Genomic DNA, 23,710 nt, shown 5'->3' on the forward strand with positions numbered 1-23,710 from the left:
TATTTAGACATGAGGTCTATTAAACTGTCGTTGAGGCATAAACACATGTTTATTACACCTTGTTGATGTAATCACAGTTGTTTATGTTTAAGATTTTATCTTCTGTTAGAAATAAAAATCAGAGGTTATGACAAACTACTGACTTTAAACTTGTGGCATTCCTTATAAGACTTAATAAGGTTTAGAAAATGTTTATTGACAACCTAGAGAGTGTGCGACACGATCCAAAAAGCGTTCGTAAGTCAATGATAAACTACAGAGTTACGACAAGTCGCAACATTACGAATGATTTGTGGATCGAGTCCTGGAGGACCAACATAGGAATAGTGTTTAATGCCGTATCAGCGTCTTAAGCAACCCAAGAGGGGGTGTGCGAGTTTTTTCCACATTGTTCATGGCCCTTTGTTTGTAGACATAGAACTTGAAGTAGAATATTTGCACGATACACTAGGAACCAGCCCCTTGAAGATCGAGTCCAAACTGTTTTTCAGCGACTTACACCTGTCGTAAGAGGAGTGAGTGAGTGAGTGAGTGAGTGAAGATTAAATGTCGGCAATATTTCAGCCATATGGGGACAAGAACATGTTTCATAATGAAAGGGAATATGTGTATATTGAAAAAACCTGTCGTCAAATGACCGTAAAACAACTAGAATACGACAGTTACAGTAAAACTAGTATGGCCAGTTGAAACCGACAGCACCATTTGGACAAAACACCATAAAAACCGGTTAGGAACCATTGGGACTTACATTTCTTTTGCTACCTGCAATGACCCTAACTGGATTTACACCATCCCTTCAGCCGCTGGCGATGGTAGGAAGATTCAGTCAGAATGTACAAGAACAGTAACACTACGATTAAAAGGTATGGTTGAGCAAAATTGACTTTGAAAGTTTTTGGGACTTACGTACCCTCTCGGGAGGACAATAATTTTACATCAACCTGTCATAAGAGGAAACTTACGGAATCGGGTGGTCAGACTCACTTCCTTGGTCAGTGCATGTCACCATACATCAGTTACCTAGATCAGTTCTTTTGGTATTCACTGGATTGTCTTGTCCAGCCTTGATTACCAACAGAGTTTCACTCAGCTAGTATATTGCTGAGCGACGTAAAACCATACTCAGTCTGTGCAGGAGGCTGCTACACTACTAGTACATCACAAACGAAATGTTATCAATGTTATATTTAATGCGATTATTTGTCTGTCTGTCTGTCTGTTTGTCTGTCTACCACCGCCACTCTCTCTGTGTTTGCGTGCGTATTTGTGTAACCGATGTTCAACGGTTCCCAAATGCTTCAAATGTAAAAATTCCGACTTCAGTTACGTATGACTGATCAGCTCTGGAGAGGTAAGGAGTGGTTAATACAAAGCCGCACCCATCCTCTTAGTCTTTCCTGCTAATATACACGACATCTAGTTATGCTTTGTGCCTGCGCTTGCTTGCATGCTATCGTCAGTAACCATGGAGACAACAAGTAACCGTGCCCTACTATACCTGTAGGGTATAGGACAATGATAACACCATGATTACATCCTGTGTGACAGTGTGACAAGTATAGCATGAATCTACTTAAATATTTTGTCACAAAACTCAAGTTTGTTATACAATCTGTTGTATTAGTTCGAGGTGTTGGAGAAGGCTAAAGGTTAGCTTGAAATGGAAAGATGAATGACCAAGCTGATTTACAGTGTGGTATTTAAATTCGTTGTCACTTTATATTCGTGCTTATGTACGCTGTGCAATGAGTGGAATTCTTCCATAATGAGGGATCCAGATACGCAGTGGTGGATCCTTTTTTGTGTTACGGTAGAACAATAACTACGTATCTGGATCCATAATTACGTATATGGATCCATCATCGCTTAAGGGTTAGTTGGGATAAATTAATATTAAGTAGAATAACTGACCTGTTACTCGTTTTCAACAATTTACCCAAACGTTTCTTCGACAAGAAATTACGAATACACATCATGCAAATTATGTCTTCAGTTGACATTACACTGCTTCTTTTACTATATACTTAAAACTCACGTCAAAGATGTTTGCCATGGGCTAGGGAGTTGGGTTTGAAACCGTCTTTGAGTAAATTATTTCAGTTATTCTCTGGTGTGTCATGGTGACGGGAACTAATGAAGGTGTTAGACGTTGACTGCTTTGGTGGCACTTACCATCGGTTTTGGATGGCAAACAAAACCAAGACATATGATGAGTGAGTGAGTGAGCTGCGTTTTACGCCACACTTAGCAATATTCCAGCTATATGGCGGCAATGTGATCAACAACATGAGTATCGATTTGTGCGATTTGGAACCGATAACATGTGTCAACCAAGTCAGCGAGCCTAGCCACCCGATCCCGTTAATAGTCTCTCACCACAAGCACAGTCGCCTTTTATGGTAAGCATGGGTTCCCGAAGGCCTATTCTACCACGGACCTTCACGGGCCAAGAAATATAATAAAAATGAAGTTGAAATTTGGATATTTCATGTGCAAACAATTTTACATCCAGAGTTGTATCATTTATTTGCTGTGAGTGATACATGGGCGGTTTCACATCATACTCATCTTACTTGGCATCATCAAAGTATTTGCTTATATACACAGAAGCTGCAGGGTAATATACAAAAAAACCCCTACATTTCCACCTGACCATGTACCCAAACATACTACATATTAGCACCACCCTGGACTCCATACTCCTCCATAGTATTTTGGGTTCGCTCTTGGAACAGGAGAAGGGTCTTGTGCCGGAACACGGGATTTCTTCCAGTTCTCCAGCCTCTTCTTCATCATGTCCACAAGTTCAGGGTACTTGGCTGAGAGGTCGAAGTGTTCGGTTGGATCTGCAGTAATGTTGTAGAGCATGAAGGGAGGGAACGTTTGGTTATCAGCTTCATAGACACGTTCATCGATTCCCAAATGTGGCAAAGGAGCCCAACCATTGTGACTTCCTGGACTCCCTTGCATGAGTTTGAGATCTCCGTACCTGATTGCAGCTGCTTCCCTCTCGTCATAGATGTTGTAGACGAACTCATTCCGCTTGCTTGGTCCACCATTGATGAGCATGTCGTACTGACTGACTCCGTCCATGTTGGGATCGGTGTTCTCTCCACCAGCCAGCTCCACCAATGTCGGGTACCAGTCCACAGCATGCATCATTCCAGTGTTGAGGTAGCCTGTCTTCTTGAGAAGGGTTTTACTATAGATGAATCCCGTTCCTTTCGTTCCTCCTTCCCAGAGAGTATTTTTGGCTCCCCGTAAAGGCAGGTTATTAGATGCAGTATATGTAGGACCACCATTATCAGTTGTAAAGACCAACAATAGATTGTCCATGAGACCTTTTTCTTCTAATGCCCTCGTGATATTACCAACAGCTTCGTCTAAAACACTCACCATTCCACAATAGATCCTTCTGCTTATGGTCTCTATGTTCTTGTACATGTTTTCGTATTTTGGGGGAACTTCTAGAGGTGCATGTACAGACTGGAATGGAAGGTACAAATAAAGTGGCTTATTGTTGTCGTGGTTCCGAATGATTTCAACAGCTCTGTCCGCAAACACGTGTGCAGAGTAGGTTCCATTGGCGTCTCTATAGACCGTCTTGTTATAACGAAAATCCAGTCCTACTTCACCAGGACCTCCCCGTCTCGAGTGGTTAAAATAGTCCTCAGCACCACAGTAATATCCAAGGTAGGAGTCAAAGCCTCTCTCTGTGGGTGTATATTTCCAGTTACAGAAACCAAGATGCCACTTTCCAACCATGTGAGCGTCATAACCAAGTTGTTTCAGTTTCTGTGGAATTGTTGTGAGATTGGCGGGTAGATGTTTTGCTTCGTTTACCAATATGACGCCATCTTGTAGTCCTGTGTGATAAGGGAAATATCCTGACATGAAGCAGTTTCTGGAGGGCGAACACAGAGGCTGGACGTAAGAAGAGTTGAGGATGACTCCCGCTGTGGCCAGTCTGTCCAGGTTAGGGGTGATCATTTGAGGATTCCGGAATCCGACATCGTTCCAGCCAAGGTCATCAGCAACTATGAATATGATGTGAGGTTTCTCTGCACACTGACAGAGAACCGTCACCAAAAGAAGACATACAACAGACGTGAAAGGCATGTTGTTTTTGATGTAGGCAGTGAGACCTAGTTTTATATAAGAGATCTCCCAAAGATAAGGTGTCATGTGAGTGTCCTGATTCGTACCAGCTTGTGTTCATATCTGTGAAAGAAATGCTTAAATGGACGCATTCCGACAGATTATATCAAGGACTGAAAATATGGAGACTATATATGTAGACGCTATAAACATAATGCTGTCATGGTTATAAGTATAAGATGTCAGGATAATGTGACTGTGAATGAAACATGTTGACGTTTCTGGTGTAAACTAACGGTTTGTGATACTTTCAGAATTCAGAATGTCTGAATCGAAACACCAAAGAATTGAAAAGAACGGCATGTCGACTTTTTTGCGTAAGAGTCGTCATCTGGGCGTTATATAACGGAGATGAATTACAGCATTTTGATTTTCCAGAAATCTATATTGTGTCCATGTATTATGCTTCTATGAGTGATTGAGTGACTGACTAAGTGAGGACTTCACGTCACATCGGCAATGTTTCAGCCATATCGTGATAAGAACATAACTGATGAGAAACATGTGTATGGTATAAAACCTGTCGCCAAAGGACAGTACTCTATCAGGCAGAATTAAAACTAGTATGAGAAAGATAAAATTAATCACAGTATTTTCAGCTGTGTGAAAACATTTGCTTTTGTACAACACGCCAAGCATTCTCTGATTTCTGTTCATGTCACTATACCCGGGGAACTACATACATACATGCATACATGTTTACATATGAACAGATGTATTGTAAACCAAATTCGTAACGTTGAAAAGATTATTGTCATGAGTTCACTAAATGATGAGACTCAGTTGAAATTGGTGAATTCTAAACGAAACTTTACACTAAACCCTTTTACCCTATTTGCACATGTCTTTCAGCAATTTGATGCATGATCTTCGTGTAATTCATCTGCATAAGGTTTGCAGTAGCTGCCCCGACGTTAGTGGAGAAATTCATCTTCGATGTAGCCACACACACACAGGCACACGCGCACACACACGCGCGCACGCTAACGCACACGCACACACATACACGCACACACGTATAATAGTGAGTCTAAACTTTCGATGGGTAGTATATATGACTAAAACTCTGTTAACGAATGACAGTAAAGGAACTACAAATCACAGATGAAGATTAAAATTTGTATACAATCATTAGAACATTAACAGATAACAATATATAATACAAAATAACATTGGTCATAGATTACCAGCAACCAAAGTTGGGCTACCACACCAGGGACCATGGTACTTCTGCTAACTGCAGAGTCGCCCAAGCTGGATGTACGTCAGAACGTTTAGCCAAAGACTTAAAATTAAAAAATACTGCGACCAAGATCACAGAAGAATAAAAAAGTATTTGGAATAAAATTGGACTCACGTTCCTTCTCGGAGGACTATTATTTTACGGTACTTCAACCACCTTTGAAGGTTTTGCCAAAGTTTCACAAAGTGGTTTTGCAATAGCGGCTATACTTGCTTATAACTGATCTCCACCTTCAAGATGAAGAATGCCGGATTTACAGCCGTTACATTTCTCTCTCTGGAACATCGATATCCTTAAGCTTTAGTTAGAACATAGTGATAATTGGTACAATGGACTCAGTTTTGAGCAAAGATTTCATTTGATTTTAGAAAGAGTTATCACCTCTGATGTGTTGTTGTCTTGACTGACTACGGTGATGAAAATGTCACTGAAAAATGGTTGTGGAGCAGTGATTGATTAAATAAAGACACACTAATACATCAGGCAAAATCATATAATGACATATTCATACATGAAGCAATGGCAACATGTGTAGAGCAATTTAATGTTGACTTTTAGTTTTTGACTACTGCTTGACAAGTATTAGACGAACCAACGCAGTGAACGCGTTTGTGACAATTGGGAGGGGCAAGTAATCTGGACGAATACACTTGGTTGCTACAGGTAGATTAGCGATTAAGCACGTGCAATACATGCTGACCGTGGCATGAAATCAGTACCACTACTGTTTAACGCGTGTCTCGTAGAACGATTTAGTTCAGCAAGACACCATCACGACACGAATCGCACGAGGAAATTGAACTTTTCAATATTTAGACGACAACCTGTTTCCCTCTTGTTTCAAATGGAATGTTGTAGAGGGCGTTCCGATATATGTAAATTGGGGTCATTAGTCAGTCCATGGCTCATCTACTACTTGCCAATCAGTAGTGGATAATTAAATATGTCAGTTACAACTTTTCATGACCCTCAGCAATGTCTTCAACGTGTTTGTAATATACCTTGTTCATACCTGTCAACTCTCCAGCTTTGGGCTAGAGATTCACGCATTTATTCATTTATGATAACATGGACCCGGTACTCCGGTAGCTGAAGATTTTTCTAGGTTTGAAGCTTTATATTTTAAAAACTTGATTTTAAGGGGAAGGTCTAGTAAGGTGCACTTACAAATGTTTTTATTATTTCTACTGCAGAACCAAGGGTTTTTGTGCTGGCGTTCGTGTGTCCGAGAATGAGATAATTTTCTGCCGACGTGAAGCGATGTTGGCATCATAAGTAACAGTTAATGTGATGCAGAATCACATTCTTCTAGTCCTCAGTGTCATAATTTCCTAACGTGTTAAGTCAAAAGAAGTTCACAAACGAAATGTTATCAATGTTATATTTAATGCGATTATCTGTCTGTCTGTCTGTCTGTTTGTCTGTGTGTCTGTCTACCACCGCCACTCTGTGTTTGTGTGCGTATTTGTGTAACCGATGTTCAACGGTTCCCAAATGCTTCAAATGTAAAAATTCCGACTTCAGTTACGTATGACTGATCAACTCTGGAGAGGTAAGGAGTGGTTAATACAAAGCCGCACCCATCCTCTTAGTCTTTCCTGCTAATATACACGACATCTAGTTATGCTTTGTGCCTGCGCTTGCTTGCATGCTATCGTCAGTAACCATGGAGACAACAAGTAACCGTGCCCTACTATACCTGATACATGTGTACGGACAATGATAACACCATGATTACATCCTGTGTGACAATGTGACAAGTATTTCATGAATCTACTTAAAACTCAAGTTTGTTATACAATCTGTGGTATTCGTTCGAGGTGTTGGAGAAGGCTTGAAGGTTAGCTTGAAATGGAAAGATGAATGACCAAGCTGATTTACAGTCTGGTATTTAAATTCGTTGTCACTTTATATTCGTGCATATGTACGCTGTGCAATGAGTGGAATTCTTCCATAATGAGGGATCCAGATACGCATTGATGGATCCTTTTTTGTGTTTCGGTAGACCAATAACTACGCATCTGGATCCATAATTACGTATATGGATCCATCATCGCTTAAGGGTTAGTTGGGATAAATATATATTAAGTGTAACAACTACCTTGTTTCTCTTTATCATCAATTTACCCAAACGTTTCTTCGACAAGAAATTACGAATACACATCATGCAAATTATGTCTTCAGTTGACATTACACTGCTTCTTTTAGTATATACATAAAACTCACGTCAAAGATGTTTGCCATGGGCTAGGGAGTTGGGTTTGAAACCGTCTTTGAGTAAATTATTTCAGCTATTCTCTGGTGCGTCATCGTGACGGGAACTAATGAAGGTGTTATACGTTGACTGCTTTGGTGGCACTTACAATCGGCTTTGGATGGCCGACAAAACCAAGAAATATAATGAGTGAGTGAGTGAGCTGCGTTTTACGCCGCACTTAGCAATATTTCAGCTATATGGTGGCAATGTGATCAACAACATGAGCATTGATCTGTGCGATTTGAAACCAATAACATGCCAAGTCAGCGAACCTAAGATCCCGTTGATAGTCTCTCACCACAAGCATAGTCACCTTTTATGGTAAGCATGGGTTCCTGAAGGCCTACCACGGACCTTCAAGGGCCAAGAAATATAATGGAAATGAAACAATTTTACATCCAGACTTGTATTTTTTATTTGCTGTGAGTGATACATGGGCGGTTTCACATCGTACTCATCTTACTTGGCATCATCAAAGTATTTGCTTATATACACAGAAGCTGCAGGGTAATATACAAAAAAACCCCTACATTTCCACCTGACCATGTACCCAAACATACTACATATTAGCACCACCCAGGACTCCATACTCCTCCATAGTATTTTGGGTTCGCTCTTGGAACAGGAGAAGGGTCCTGGGCTGGAACACGGGATTTCATCCAGTTCTCCAGCCTCTTCTTCATCATGTCCACAAGTTCAGGGTACTTGGCTGAGAGGTCGAAGTGTTCGGTTGGATCTGCAGTAATGTTGTAGAGCATGAAGGGAGGGAACGTTTGGTTATCAGCTTCATAGACACGTTCATCGATTCCCAGATGTGGCAAAGGAGCCCAACCGTTGTGACTTCCCGGACTCCCTTGCATGAGTTTGAGATCTCCGAACCTGATTGCAGCTGCTTCCCTCTCGTCATAGATGTTGTAGACAAACTCATTTCGCTTGCTTGGTCCACCATTGATGAGCATGTCGTACTGACTGACTCCGTCCATGTTGGGATCGGTGTTCTCTCCACCAGCCAGCTCCACCAATGTCGGGTACCAGTCCACAGCATGCATCATTCCAGTGTTGAGGTAGCCTGTCTTCTTGAGAAGGGTTTTACTGTAGATGAATCCAGTTCCTTTCGTTCCTCCTTCCCAGAGAGTATTTTTGGCTCCCCGTAAAGGCAAGTTATTAGATGCTGTGTATGTAGGACCACCATTATCTGTTGTAAAGACTAAGAATAGATTGTCCATGAGACCTTTTTCTTCTAATGCCCTCGTGATATTACCAACAGCTTCGTCTAAAGCACTCACCATTCCACAATAGATCCTTCTGCTTATGGTCTCTATGTTCTTGTACATGTTTTCGTATTTAGGGGGAACTTCCAGAGGTTCATGTACAGATTGGAATGGAAGGTACAAATAAAGTGGCTTATTGTTGTCGTGGTTCCGGATAATTTCAACAGCTCTGTCCGCAAACACGTGTGCAGAGTAGGTTCCCTTGGCTTCTCTATAGACAGTCTTGTTATAGCGAAAGTCCAGTCCTAGTTCACTATGACTGAGACGTCTCGAGTGGTTAAAATAGTCCTCAACACCAGAGTAATATCCAAGGTAGGAGTCAAAGCCTCTCTCTGTGGGTGTATATTTCCAGTTACAGAAACCAAGATGCCACTTTCCAACCATGTGAGCATCATAACCAAGTTGTTTCAGTTTCTGTGGAATTGTTGTTAGGTTGGCGGGTAGATGTTTTGGTTCGTCTGCCAATATGACACCGTCTTGTAGTCCTGTGTGATAAGGGAAATATCCTGACATGAAGCAGTTTCTGGAGGGCGAACACAGAGGTTGTACGTAAGAAGAGTTGAGGATAACTCCAGCTTTGGCCAGTCTGTCCAGGTTAGGGGTGATCATTTGAGGATTCCGGAATCCGACATCGTTCCATCCAAGGTCATCAGCAACTATGAATATGATGTGAGGTTTCTCTGCACACTCACAGAGAACTGTAGTCAAAAGAAGACATACAACAGACGTGAAAGGCATGGTGTTTTTTATGTAGGGAGTGAGACCTCGTTTTATATAAGATATCTCCCAAAGATAAGGTGTCATGTGAGTGTCCTGATTCGAACCAGCTTGTGTTCATATCTGTGGAAGAAATGCTTAAATGGACGTATTCCGACTGATTATATCAAGCACTAAAATATATGGAGATTATATATGTGGACGGTGTAAACGCAATGCTAATTTGTCATGGTTATAAGTATAAGATGTCAGGATAGTGTGGCTGTAAATGAAGCATGCTGACGTTTCTGGTGTAACCTGACGGTTTGTGATACATTCAGAATTCAGAACGTCTGAAGCGAAACACTAAAGAATCGAAAACAACGGCATGTCGACTTTTTAGCCTAAGAGTCGTCATCGGGGCGTTATATAATGCAGATAAATTACAGCATTTTGATTTTTCAGAAATCTATTTTGTGTACATGTATTATGCTTCTATGAGTGATTGAGTGAGTGACTAAGTGAGGACTTCACGTCACACCGGCAATGTTTCAGCCATATCGTGATAACATATCTGATAAGAATGTGTATGGTGTATGTGTACATGTGTATGGTATAAAACCTGTCACCAGGGGACAGTACTCTATCAGACAGAATTAAAACTAGTATGAGAAAGTTAAAATTAATCGCAGTATTTTGAATATTGTATTAAAATCAAGGTTAGCTGTGTCAAAACATTAATAATTTTGCTTTTGTACAACACGCCAAGCATTCTCTGATTTCTGTTCATGTCACTATACCCGGGGAACTACATACATATATACATACATGCATTCATGTTTACATATGAACTAATGTATTGTAAACCAAATTCGTAACGTTGACAAGATTATTGTCATGAGTTCACTAAATGATGAGACTCAGTGGAAATTGGTGAATTCTAAACGAAGCTTTACACCAAACCATCACACCTTATTTGCACATGTCTTTCAGCAATTTGATGCATGATCTTCGTGTAATTCATCTGCATAAGGTTTGCAGTAGCTGCCCCGACGTTAGTGGAGAAATTCATCTTCGATGTAGCCACACATACACACGCGCGCGCGCGCATACACGCGTAATGACATACAGCGAGTCCTTTGAGTGAGTCTAAACTTTCGATGGGTAGTATATATGACTAAAACTCTGTTCACGAATGACAGTAAAGGAACTACAAATCACAGATGAAGATTAAAATTTGTATACAATCATTAGAACATTAACAGATAACAATATATAATACAAAATAACATTGGTCATAGATTACCAACAACCAAAGTTGGGTTACCACACCAGGGACCACGGTACTTCTGCTAACTGCACAGTCGCCCAAGCTGGATGTACGTCAGAACGTTTAGCCAAAGAGTTAAAATTAACAAAATACTGCGACCAAGAACACAGAAGAATAAAAAATTATTTGGAATAAAATTGGACTCACGTTCCTTCTCGGAGGACTATTATTTTACGGTACTTCAACCACCTTTGAAGGTTTTGCCAAAGTTTCACAAAGTGGTTTTGCAATAGCGGCTATACTTGCTAATAATTGGTCTCCACCTTCAAGATGAAGAATGCCGGATTTACAGCCGTTACATTTCTCTCTCTGGAACATCGATATCCTTTAGTTAGAACATAGTGACAATCGGTACAATGGACTCAGTTTTGAGCAGAGATTTCATTTGATTTTAGAAGGAGTTATCAGCTCTGATGTGTTGTTGTCTTGACTGACTAAAATAAAAATGTGATGAAAATGTCACTGAAAAATGGTTGTGGAGCAGTTATTGATTAAATAAAGACACACTAATACATCAGGCAAAAGCATATAATGGCATATTCATACATGAAGTAATGGCAACATGTGTAGAGCAATTTAATATTGACTTTCAGTTTTTGACTACTGCTTGACAAGTATTAGTTGAACCAAAGCAGTGAACGCGTTTGTGACAATTAGGTGGGGCAAGTCATCTGGACGAATACACTTGGTTGCTACAGGTAGATTAGCGATTAAGCACGTGCAATACATGCTGACAGTGGCATGGAATCAGTACCGGTACTGTTTAACACGTGTCTCGTAGAACGATTTAGTTCAGCAAGACACCATCACGACACGAATCGCACGAGGAAATTGAACGTTTTTCCCTCTTGTTTCAAATGGAATGTTCTAGCGGGCGTTCCGATATATGTAAATTGGGGTCATTAGTCAGGCCATGGCTCATCTAATACTTGTCAAGCAGCAGTGGATAATTAAATATGTCAGTTACAACTTTTCATGACCCTCAGCAATGTCTTCAATGTGTTTGTAATATATGTTCATACCTGTCAACTCTCCAGCTTTGGGCTAGAGATTCACGCGTTTATTTATTTATGATAAACTGGACCCGGTAGTCAGGTAGCTCAAGGTTTTTTTTTCTAGGTTGGAAGCTTTACATTCTAAGAACTTAACAAGAAGGTCCAGTAAGGTGCACTTACAAATGTTTTATTTCTACTGCAGAACCAAGGGCTTTTGTGCTGGCGTTCGTGTGTCCGACAATGATATAATTTTCTGCCGACGTGAAGCGATGTTGGCATCATAAGTAACAGTGAATGTGATGCAGAATCACATTCTTCTAGTCCTCAATGTCATAATTTCCTAACGCGTTAAGTCAAAAGAACTTCAGTTTATAGTCGTAAGATATTAACATTCTCACAACATTTTTAAAGACCCCCATCTCTACAATAAGATATAGTTTTAGTCGAGAGTTTGACTTCAGATTCTATGAAATATGTCTGAAACTTCAAATAATCTTTGATATACGTTTAAGACTGGAATTCATAAACCGACGTTTAAACTCGACATGCACACTAGGTGTTGCGTGGCTAGGAACAGTTTCATATTTTATAGCTGCTTCAAAGTGATACCTTCAGCTAGAACTGCGTTAATGTCATCAGTTGAAGAGTTGTGTCCTTGATATCTTGTACATGTTGTAAACGACTGAACACACGTGCAGCAGTGCGAAGAGTAGTTGCCATGCACACCGCCATTGAGCTCTGTCAACGTTACAATGAATTCATTCCTATTTCTTTTGGATGTGAGCGTGTTTTGAGTGGGTTGATCTAACCACCTCTGCTTTGAAAGATATTGAAGATATTTCACAGCATGTCAGTTTCATGGGGCAGTAAAGTCCACCCCAGACTAAACTATCAAAGGCAATTTTCAGGGCCAGTGAGAAACTTAATAACTATTCTACCAACAGATGGAAGCGCGTCTAATGAGCACAACTGTGCATGGCCTAAGTTAATGCGATCCACCATTACACTGGCAAAATGTTTGTTAAAAAGGGATTTCATCTCAAATTCTCATCAGACATTTAACAAAGTATCAAGAGGCGATGAGGTAGTCTAGTGGTCAAAGTGCTCGCTTTTAAGCCACTTTTAGCATTGATGTCGGTATACACGTAAACATAACATGCCCTGTAGGACGTTGTATTACGTTAGTGACGCTCTGGAATCTAGTGCCTCTGGTCGCCTCTTACGTCAAACGAGAATGTGCACGCCATGACAAAACAACAGGTAATATCATGACTCAAAAGCATGTATCATTACACGGGATTTCTTCCAGTTCTCCAGCCTCTTCTTCATCATGTCCACAAATTCAGGGTGCTTGGTTTAGTGGTCAAAGTGTTCGGTTGGATCTGCAGTAATGTTGTAGAGCATGAAGGCAGGGAACGTTTGGTTATCAGCTTCACTCCAGACACTTACGGAATCGGGTGGTCAGACTCACTTCCTTGGTCAGTGCATGTCATCACACATCAGTTACTTAGAATACCTTCTTTTGGTATTCTCTGGATTGTCTTGTCCAGCCTTGATTACCAACAGAGTTTCACTCAGCTAGTATATTGCTGAGCGACGTAAAACCATACTCAATCATTACTAGTACATCACAAATGAAATGTTATCAATGTTATGTTTAATGCGATTATCTGCCCGTCTGCCTGCATGTCTTTCCGCCTGTCTTTCTGTTTGTCTACCACCACCACTCTCTCTGTGCGTATTTGTGTAAGCGATGTTCAACGGTTCCCAAATGCTTCCAATTCCGACTTCAGTTACGTATGACTGATCAACTCTGGAGAGGTAAGGAGTGGTTAATACAAAGCCGCACCCATCCTCTTAGTCTTTCCTGCTAATATACACGACATCTGGTTATGCTTTGTGCCTGCGCTTGCTTGCATGCCATCGTCAGTAACCATGGAAACAACAAGTAACCGTGCCCTACTATACCTGATACATGTGTACGGACAATGATAACACCATGATTACATCCTGTGTGACAATGTGTCAAGTATGGCATTAATCTACATAAATATTTTGTCATAAAACTCAAGTTTGTTATACAATCTGTTGTATTCGTTCGAGGTGTTGGAGAACGCTAAAGGTTAGCTTGAAATGGAAAGATGAATGACAAGCTGATTTACAGTCTGGTATTTAAGTTCGTTGTCACTTTATATTCGTGCATATATACGCTGTGAAATGAATGGAATTCTTCCATACCGATGTATCCAGATACGCATTGATGGATCCTTTTTTGTGTTACGGTAGACCAATAACTACGTATCTGGATCCATAATTACGTATATGGATCCATCATCGCTTAAGGTCAGTTGGGATAAATTAATATTAAGTGTAATAACTGACCTGTTACTCGTTTTCAACAATTTACCAAAACGCTTTTCAAACAAGAAATTACGAATACACATCATCCAAATTATGTCTTCAGTTGACATTACACTGCTTCTGTTACAATATACATAAAACTCACGTCAAAGATGTTTGCCATGGGCTAGGGAGTTGGGTTTGAAACCGTCTTTGAGTAAATTATTTCAGCTATTCTCTGGTGCGTCATCGTGACGGGAACTAATGAAGGTGTTAGGCGTTGACTGCTTTGGTGGCACTTACTATCGGCTGTGGATGGCCGACACAACCAAGAAATATAATGAGTGACTGAGTGAGTTGCGTTTTACGCCACAATTGGCAATATTTCAGCTATATGGCGGCAATGTGATCAACAACATGAGCATCGATCTGTGCGATTTGGAACCGATAACATGTGTCAACCAAGTCAGCGAGCCTAACCACCCGATCCCGTTAATCGTCTCTCACAACAAGCATAGTCACCTTTTATGGTAAGCATGGGTTCCCGAAGGCCTATTCTACCACGGACCTTCACGGGCCAAGAAATATAATAAAAATGAAGTTGAAATTTGGATATATCATGTGCAAACAATTTTACATCCAGACTAGTATTTTTTATTTGCTGTGAGTGATACATGGGCGGTTTCACATCGTACTCATCTTACGTGGCATCGTCAAAGTATTTGCTTATATACACAGAAGCTGCAGGGTAATATAAAAAAACCTGCATTTCCACCTGACCATGTACCCAAACATACTACATATTAGCACCACCCTGGACTCCATACTCCTCCATAGTATTTTGGGTTCGCTCTTGGAACAGGAGAAGGGTCTTGTGCAGGAATACGCGACTTCTTCCAGTTCTCCAGCCTTTTCTTCATCATGTCCACAAGTTCAGGGTACTTGGCTGAGAGGTCGAAGTGTTCGGTTGGATCTGCAGTAATGTTGTAGAGCATGAAGGGAGGGAACTTCTGGTTATCAGCTTCATAGACACGTTCATCGATTCCCAAATGTGGCAAAGGAGCCCAACCATTGTGACTTCCTGGACTCCCTTGCATGAGTTTGAGATCTCCGAACCTGATTGCAGCTGCTTCCCTCTCGTCATAGATGTTGTAGACGAACTCATTCCGCTTGCTTGGTCCACCATTGATGACCATGTCGTACTGACTGGGTACCAGTCCACAGCATGCATCATTCCAGTGTTGAGGCAGCCTGTCTTCTTGAGAAGGGTTTTACTGTAGATGAATCCCGTTCCTTTCGTTCCTCCTTCCCAGAGAGTATTTTTGGCTCCCCGTAAAGGCAAGTTATTAGATGCTGTATATGTAGGACCACCATTATCTGTTGTAAAGACTAAGAATAGATTGTCCATGAGACCTTTTTCTTCTAATGCCCTCGTGATATTACCAACAGCTTCGTCTAAAGCACTCACCATTCCACAATAGATCCTTCTGCTTATGGTCTCTATGTTCTTGTACATGTTTTCGTATTTAGGGGGAACTTCTAGAGGTTCATGTACAGATTGGAATGGAAGGTACAAATAAAGTGGCTTATTGTTGTCGTGGTTCCGAATGATTTGAACAGCTCTGTCCGCAAACACGTGTGCAGAGTAGGTTCCATTGGCGTCTCTATAGACAGTCTTGTTATAACGAAAATCCAGTCCTACTTCACCAGGACCTCCCCCTCTCGAGTGGTTAAAATAGCCCTCAGCACCAGAGTAATATCCAAGGTAGGAGTCAAAACCTCTCTCTGTGGGTGTATATTTCCAGTTACAGAAACCAAGATGCCACTTTCCAACCATGTGAGCATCATAACCAAGTTGTTTCAGTTTCTTTGGGATTGTTGTTAGGTTTGCCGGTAGATGTTTTGGTTCGTTAACTCCAACAACACCATCTTGTAGTCCTGTGTGATAAGGGAAATATCCTGACATGAAGCAGTTTCTGGAGGGCGAACACAGAGGTTGGACGTAAGAAGAGTTGAGGATGACTCCAGCTTTGGCCAGTCTGTCCAGGTTAGGGGTGATCATTTGAGGGTTTCGAAATCCAACATCGTTCCATCCGAGGTCATCAGCAACTATGAATATGATGTGAGGTTTCTCTGCACACTCACAGAGAACTGTAGCCAAAAGAAGGCACACAGCAGACGTGAAATACATGTTGCATCTGGTGTAGGCAGTGAAATGCAGTCGTATATAAGAGATCTTTCATAGATAACGTGACACGAGCCTTACCATATTATTGCCAGCTTGAATTCTTCTCATCGGAAGAAAATACTTACATCGACACATTCCAGACTGATTATATTACGCATTTAAAAATAATGAAGATGGTACATGTGGACGCTAAGAGCGCAATATTAATTTTGCACGATTATAGCTACTATATCCTGATTTAGTCACTGAAAATGACACTCGTGACTTGAAACCCCGGTGTTAATTTTGTATTGTGATTGGTTTAGAAGGATATGATATCAGGTTTCACATCTTCACCATGAAATCCATTGATAGAACTACTTTACCAATGATCTTTCCAGATGGATTCCATATGTTAAAGACTACAAGCACAACATAGTCAAGAAAAACGACGTTTCACAGGACGGGCTCCTTTAAATGTTGAGTTTGATTTGAATTTGCTGAAACGATACGGAGACGTGTTTTTGAAGGTAAGTATGTGAGCTGAGGAAGATACAACCACAAAAACAATGAATCAGTGTTTTTTTCTCTTTTGTATAGGACCTCAAAACTCTCTGAACATCCAAACAGAGATAAATATATTGCCCTGTTCAGCAAGTTAAGGTGTATTTAAACTGCACTGCTTTGTGCCTCAGGATACGGCCAGGAATGTTTAATGAGCACCTGGGATAATTTCCGTATCGATTCTACACATGCTACTGTAGTAATCAAAATGTTTGGCCCGGTATTCCTGATACTTTTTCTCATCGAATGTGGAGGTTTGTGGCATATATTTATAGGTACCATTGTGTCAAAGACATTAATCATACAGATGTCACTGGAAGATGACCAAAGATGAAATAATTGTAAGGATAAGGTGATTATTTTAAGTGATGAAAGGGCAGGTAATCACATACGTGATAAAAGGGCAGATAATTCAGGTGCCTCGTCACATGTTTTTCGAAGGTCTCGTGGCGAGATGGTCAGCAGACAAGCCAGTCGTTCGTTTCTAGGAGAGCGTGTAAAGCAGTAAGAATACATCGTGGATTGACATGTTTGTAATATAACGATAAGGTAATTACATAAGTTATTGTAAGAATGAAAATGTAATAAATGAAAACTATGCAGTCCGTAACATGTTATGAATAATTGGGTTACGTACTATCGTAAACTGTTAACGTTATTGCTATATGTGAATCTAACTTATGTTTATTATTGCAGTCAATCACATTTCAAGCCACCCCCAGAATAAAGATATGACGTCGATCTCATTCATCCTTCGGTCGTTAGTCATAATAATAATAGAATGACATACCGATGCACTTCAGAGTATCATTTACACAGAAATTGCATATTGACTTTGAATTAATGACTTGTCGATAGCTTGTAAAGATATTTTCTATAACTATTTCCTACGTCTTCGCACAGAAAACAATTTGTTGGCCAAATAAATAAAACTGAAATGAAGATTGGTTTATAAAGTGTTTGTGAAGCAATTGGTCTTGATCAAGGTTAAATATACACATTCTCTTCAGTTAATATGACAGAGTATTAGATAAATATGTGTTCTCTACGTGCACAATGTTTGTGACTTACAATCCCCTTACACCAAGTGTGAACTTTCTTTTGTACGTCAGTGTATTTTATGAAAAGCACATGTATTGTCAGTTTCTTTTAAGTGTTTTCTTGAGTGAACTTAAGCTGAAATCAAGAAAAGGCACAGAAATGCTTAATTTTGTACTTCATGTTGATGTGCTGTGCGCGACGGAATAGTGTCGTATTTAAGGGTTCTTCAAAAGATAACGTGACATGCGAATAACTGTATTTGTGTCAGCCTGTATTCTTATCATCAGAAGGAATGCTTACATAGACACATTCCACACCACGCATTAAAAACAGCAGTCTAGATTGAATACCACTGTGGCTTGAAACCCGAGTGTTAAGTTTGTATTGTCATTGCTGTAGAAGGATGTGATAACAAGTTTTACACCTTCAGTATGAAACACATTGACGCAATCGCTGTTTTCAATGCTAAAGATCCGCACTTACTCCCAGTGACGTTTCCAGCTGGGTGCCATATGTTATAAACCAAAACCACAATGCAGTCAAGAACAACGACATAAAAACTTGCTTGAAAACTTCTTAGAGTGAAACAGAATAATGAATGCACTGCGTCACTCCGCCATCAACTCTTGAAAATAACTAAACCAATCACTTACTGCCACTGATTTCAACAGCTGCATGCATGTGCAAACACTATTTAGGGAAATGGAATCTAAATATAGTAGCTAAAATTCTGTCAAGAAGACACTGACAAAACACTGACAATACGTGTAGTTGTCATAAAATACACTGGCGTACAAAAAAGAACACATCTGGTCTTTGGGGATTTGGACTCACACACATTGTTCAAGTAGTGACGCAGTGACGCAGTGACGCAGTGCATTCATTATTTTGTTTCACTCTAAGAAGTTTTCAACCAATGTCGCATAAATATAATCATGTCGAAACTGAGATCATTCATGCAAACAGAAAAAGATTTGTCAACCTTCAAATGGCAGACCCCGAAGTTTCCTAGGATGTTCGAGCATTTTCTTCATTTAGCTGCCAGAAATATTCAAGAAAGAATCACGTCTGGACTAGACAGTCTGGTGTTTGACATTGCCTGAGTCCACCCTCACATTCTGTATTGGAATGCACACCTCTCCTTCATTACATGGTACCGTTTTTCGCCTTTTGCAACAAATATTGATTGTTGAAGACTGACTCTAGCCCATATCTTCAGGGTGATGCTCTTAAGAGAGCACGTAATACTCTGACTCAATAAAATATATCTGTTCATTGAGTAGTCATTTTTATTCATCCTTATTCATCCTTGAAGGATCGTTCGACATGTTTGAGCACAACCATTGAAGTCCTATACCAATTTGCATCTCTTCCAATATCTTTTTACAGAAAATTAAATGTGAGAAAAAAACCTATAATATATGATATGTAACCATTCACAATTTGGATCAACACCACCCAGGACTCTATACACAACCGTAGTGTTTTGGGTTCGCTCTTGGAACAGGAGAAGGGTCCTGGGCTGGAACACGGGATTTCTTCCAGTTCTCCAGCCTCTTCTTCATCATGTCCAGAAGATCAGGGTACTTGGCTGAGAGGTCGAAGTGTTCGGTTGGATCTGCAGTAATGTTGTAGAGCATGAAGGGAGGGAACGTTTGGTTATCATCTTCATAGACACGTTCATCGATTCCCATATGTGGCAAAGGAGCCCAACCTTTGTAATGTCCTGGACTCCCTTGAATGAGTTTGAGATCTCCGAACCTAATTGCAGCTGCTTCCCTATCATCATAAACGTTGTAGACGAACTCATTCCTCTTACTCGGTCCACCATTGATGAGCATGTCCCTTCGTTCCAAATTGCCATAGTGTAGCATTGGCTCCTCGCAAAGGCAAGTTATTATATGCTGTATATGTAGGACCACCACTATCCGTTGTAATGACCAAGAATAGACTGTCCATGAGGCCTTTTTCTTTTAATGCGTGGGTAATATTACCAACAGCGTCGTCTAACATGCTCTCCATTCCACAATAGATTCTTCTTCTTACTGATTCTATGTTCTTGACCATGTTTTCATATTTTGGTGGAACTTCAAGTTCACAGTCTCATTATACCGAAAATCCAGTCCTACTTCATGACGACCTCGCCGTCTCGAGTGCTTAAAATAGCCTTCAGCTCCAGTGTAAGTATCCAAGGAAGGAGTCAAAGCCTCACTCTGTTGCTGCATATTTCCAGTTACAGAAGCCAAGATGCCACTTTCCAACCAGGTGGGTATCATAAGCCAAGGTGTTTCAGTTTCTGCGGGATTATTATTAGGTTGCCCAGAAGGTGTTTTGCTTCATTTGCATCAATAATGTCATCTTGTAATTCAGTGTGATACATGAAATACCCTGGCATGAAGCAGTTTCTGGAGGGCGAACACAGAGGCTGAACATAAGAAGAGTTGAGGATCACTCCCGCTGTGGCTAGTCTGTCCAGGTTAGGTGTGATCATTAGAGGATTTCGAAATTCAACATCATTCCATCCAAGATCATCAGCAACTATAAAAACAATGTGAGGTTTCTCTGCACACTCATAGAGAACTATAATCAAACAAAGGCACACAACTGATGTGAAATTCATATTGTGGCTTGTGTAGGCGGCCGTATACACTACAAAGATAATAATTCATGACTAATCCTAGTTTTATCAGCTCGAATTCTTGACATTGGAAGAAATGCCTTCGTGGACACATTCCAGACTGATTAGGTCAACTAAAGTTTCTTGATTGTATATGCAAGGCCTATTTTGTGGAACCAATGAAATGTATAAACACTAGTGACATAATTGCTGTATGAAAGCAGGAATAATCTACAACAAGGTTGGAGTCTACCTGGTGGAAGCATGTGCATCTCAAGGTAGTCGAATATGAGACGTCTGTAAAAGATAAGGTAACTCGTGACTAGCCCAACCTTTACAAGCTTGCTTTCTTATCATTAGCAGCTATCCAAGCACATTCCAAAATATGATTATATAACGCGGTAAATAAGTCAGTCTAATTTTGTATTGTCATACCGATCCAATAACTCGATGTTAAAATTTAGTCTTTAAGAATGAAAACTATTGACACAATCGCTGTATTGGAGTTCATGTAAACATTTCAACCAGCGCACGGGTTTATATTGCAATCTTTTGTCTAAAAAAGTGTCAACCCAGTTACTGTGAATATGTATTATTTTTACGAGACTGAATGTCTTATGACTATGTCTTATGATGTCTCACTCTGAATCAGGTATGATGATACGTTGGGTTATGTGCCCCGAAGTTAGTGGAGAAATTCATCTTCGATGTAGCCACACACACACATACGCGCGCACACACATACGCACGCACGCATAATAGTGAGTCTAAACTTTCGATGGGTAGTATATATGACTAAAACTCTGTAAACGAATGACAGTAAAGGAACTACAAATCACAGATGAAGATTGAAATTTGTATACAATCATTAGAACATTAACAGATAACAATATATAATACAAAATAACATTGGTCATAGATTACCAGCAACCAAAGTTGGGTTACCACACCAGGGACCACGGTACTTCTGCTAACTGCACAGTCGCCCAAGTTGGATGTACGTCAGAAAGTTTAGTCAAAGAGTTAAAATTAACAAAATACTGCGACCAAGAACACAGAAGAATAAAAAAATTATTTGGAATAAAGTTGAACTCACGTTCCTTCTCGGAGGACTATTATTTTACGGTACTTCAACCACCTTTGAAGGTTTTGCCAAAGTTTCACATTTTAGTGGTTTTGCAATAGCGGCTATACTTGCTAATAATTGGTCTCCACCTTCAAGATGAAGAATGCCGGATTTACAGCCGTTACATTTCTCTCTCTGGAACATCGATATCCTTAAGCTTTAGTTAGAACATAGTGACAATCGGTACAATGGACTCAGTTTTGAGCAGAGATTTCATTTGATTTTAGAAGGGGTTATCACCTCTGATGTGTTGTTGTCTTGACTGACTACGGTGATGAAAATGTCACTGAAAAATGGTTGTGGAGCAGTGATTGATTAAATAAAGACATACTAATACATCAGGCAAAATCATATAATGGCATATTCATACATGAAGCAATGACAACATGTGTACAGCCATTTAATATTGACTTTCAGTTTTTGACTACTGCTTGACAAGTATTAGATGAACCAACGCGTTTGTGACAATTGGGAGGGGCAAGTAATCTGGACGAATACACTTGGCTGCTTCAGGTAGATTGGCGATTAAGTACGTGCAATACATGCTGACCGTGGCGTGAAATCAGTACCACTACTGTTTAACACGTGTCTCGTAGAACGATTTAGTTCAGCAAGACATCATCACGACACGAATCGCACGAGGAAATTGAACTTTTCAATATGTAGACGACAACGTGTTTCCCTCTTGTTTCAAATGGAATTTTCTAGCAGGTGTTTCGATATATGTAAATTGGAGTCATTAGTCAGGCCATGGCTCATCTAATACTTGTCAAGCAGTAGTGGATAATTAAATATGTCAGTTACAACTTTTCATGACCCTCAGCAATGTCTTCAACGTGTTTGTAATATATGTTCATACCTGTCAAATCTCCAGTTTTGGGCTAGAGATTCACGCATTTATTTATTTATGATAAAATGGACCCGGTACTCCGGTAGCTGAAGTTTTTCCTGGAATGGAAGCTTTATATTTTAAAAACTTAATTTTAAGAGGAAGGTCTAGTAAGGTGCACTTACAAATGTTTTATTTCTACTGCAGAACCAAGGGCTTTTGTGCTGGTGTTGGTGTGCCCGACAATGATATAATTTTCTGCCGACGCGAAGCGATGTTGGCATCATACGTAACAGTGAATGTGATGCAGAATCACATGCTTCTAGTCATCAATGTCATAATTTGCTAAGAACTTCAGTTTATAGTCGTGAGATATTAACATTCTCACAACATTTGTAAAGACCTCCATCTCTATAATAAGATATAGTTTTTAGTGGAGAGTTTGTCTTCAGATTCTATGAAATATGTCTGAAACTTCAAATAATCTTTGATATACGTTTAAGACTGGAATTCATAAACCGACGTTTAAACTCGACATGCACACTAGTTGTTGCGTGGCTAGGAACAGTTTCATATTTTATGGCTGCTTCAAAGTGATACCTTCAGCTAGAACTGCGTTAATGTCATCAGTTGAAGAGTTGTGTCCTTGATATCTTGTACATGTTGTAAACGACTGAACACTCGTACAGCAGTGCGAAGAGTAGTTGCCATGCACACCGCCATTGAGCTCTGTCAACGTTACAATGAATTCATTGAATTTCCTATTTCTTTTGGATGTGAGCGTGTTTTGAGTGGGTTGATCTAACCACCTCTGCTTTGAAAGATATTGAAGATATTTCACAGCATGTCAGTTTCATGGGACAGTAAAGTCCATCACAGACTAAACTACCAAAGGCACTTTTCATGTCCAATGAGAAACTTACACAGATGGAAACGCGTCTGATGACCACAACTGTGCATGACTTAAGTTAATGCGATCCACCATTACACTGGCAAAATGTTTGTTAAAAAGGGATTTCATCTCAAATTCACATCAGACATTTAACAAAGTATCAAGAGGCGATGAGGTAGTC

The 23,710-nt window shown here is 40.1% G+C and overlaps 1 protein-coding gene and 3 pseudogenes across 1 annotated transcript; all 4 read right to left on the bottom strand.

The window, feature by feature from the left end:
* Nucleotides 1-2,516: 2,516 nt before the first annotated feature.
* Nucleotides 2,517-4,125, bottom strand: LOC137291168 (arylsulfatase B pseudogene; annotated as a pseudogene).
* A 4,102-nt stretch (nt 4,126-8,227) lies between these two features.
* Nucleotides 8,228-11,078, bottom strand: LOC137291303 (arylsulfatase B pseudogene; annotated as a pseudogene).
* A 4,018-nt stretch (nt 11,079-15,096) lies between these two features.
* LOC137292048 (arylsulfatase B pseudogene) lies at nt 15,097-16,484 on the bottom strand (annotated as a pseudogene).
* Nucleotides 16,485-19,531: 3,047 nt separating this feature from the next.
* On the bottom strand, nt 19,532-19,939 carry LOC137292049 (arylsulfatase J-like). The gene has a single exon (XM_067823599.1). It carries the CDS (start codon nt 19,937-19,939, stop codon nt 19,532-19,534), a length of 408 nt encoding a protein of 135 aa, XP_067679700.1.
* Nucleotides 19,940-23,710: the final 3,771 nt, after the last annotated feature.

Source organism: Haliotis asinina, chromosome 7, assembly GCF_037392515.1.
Source record: "Haliotis asinina isolate JCU_RB_2024 chromosome 7, JCU_Hal_asi_v2, whole genome shotgun sequence".
NCBI lineage: Eukaryota > Metazoa > Mollusca > Gastropoda > Lepetellida > Haliotidae > Haliotis > Haliotis asinina.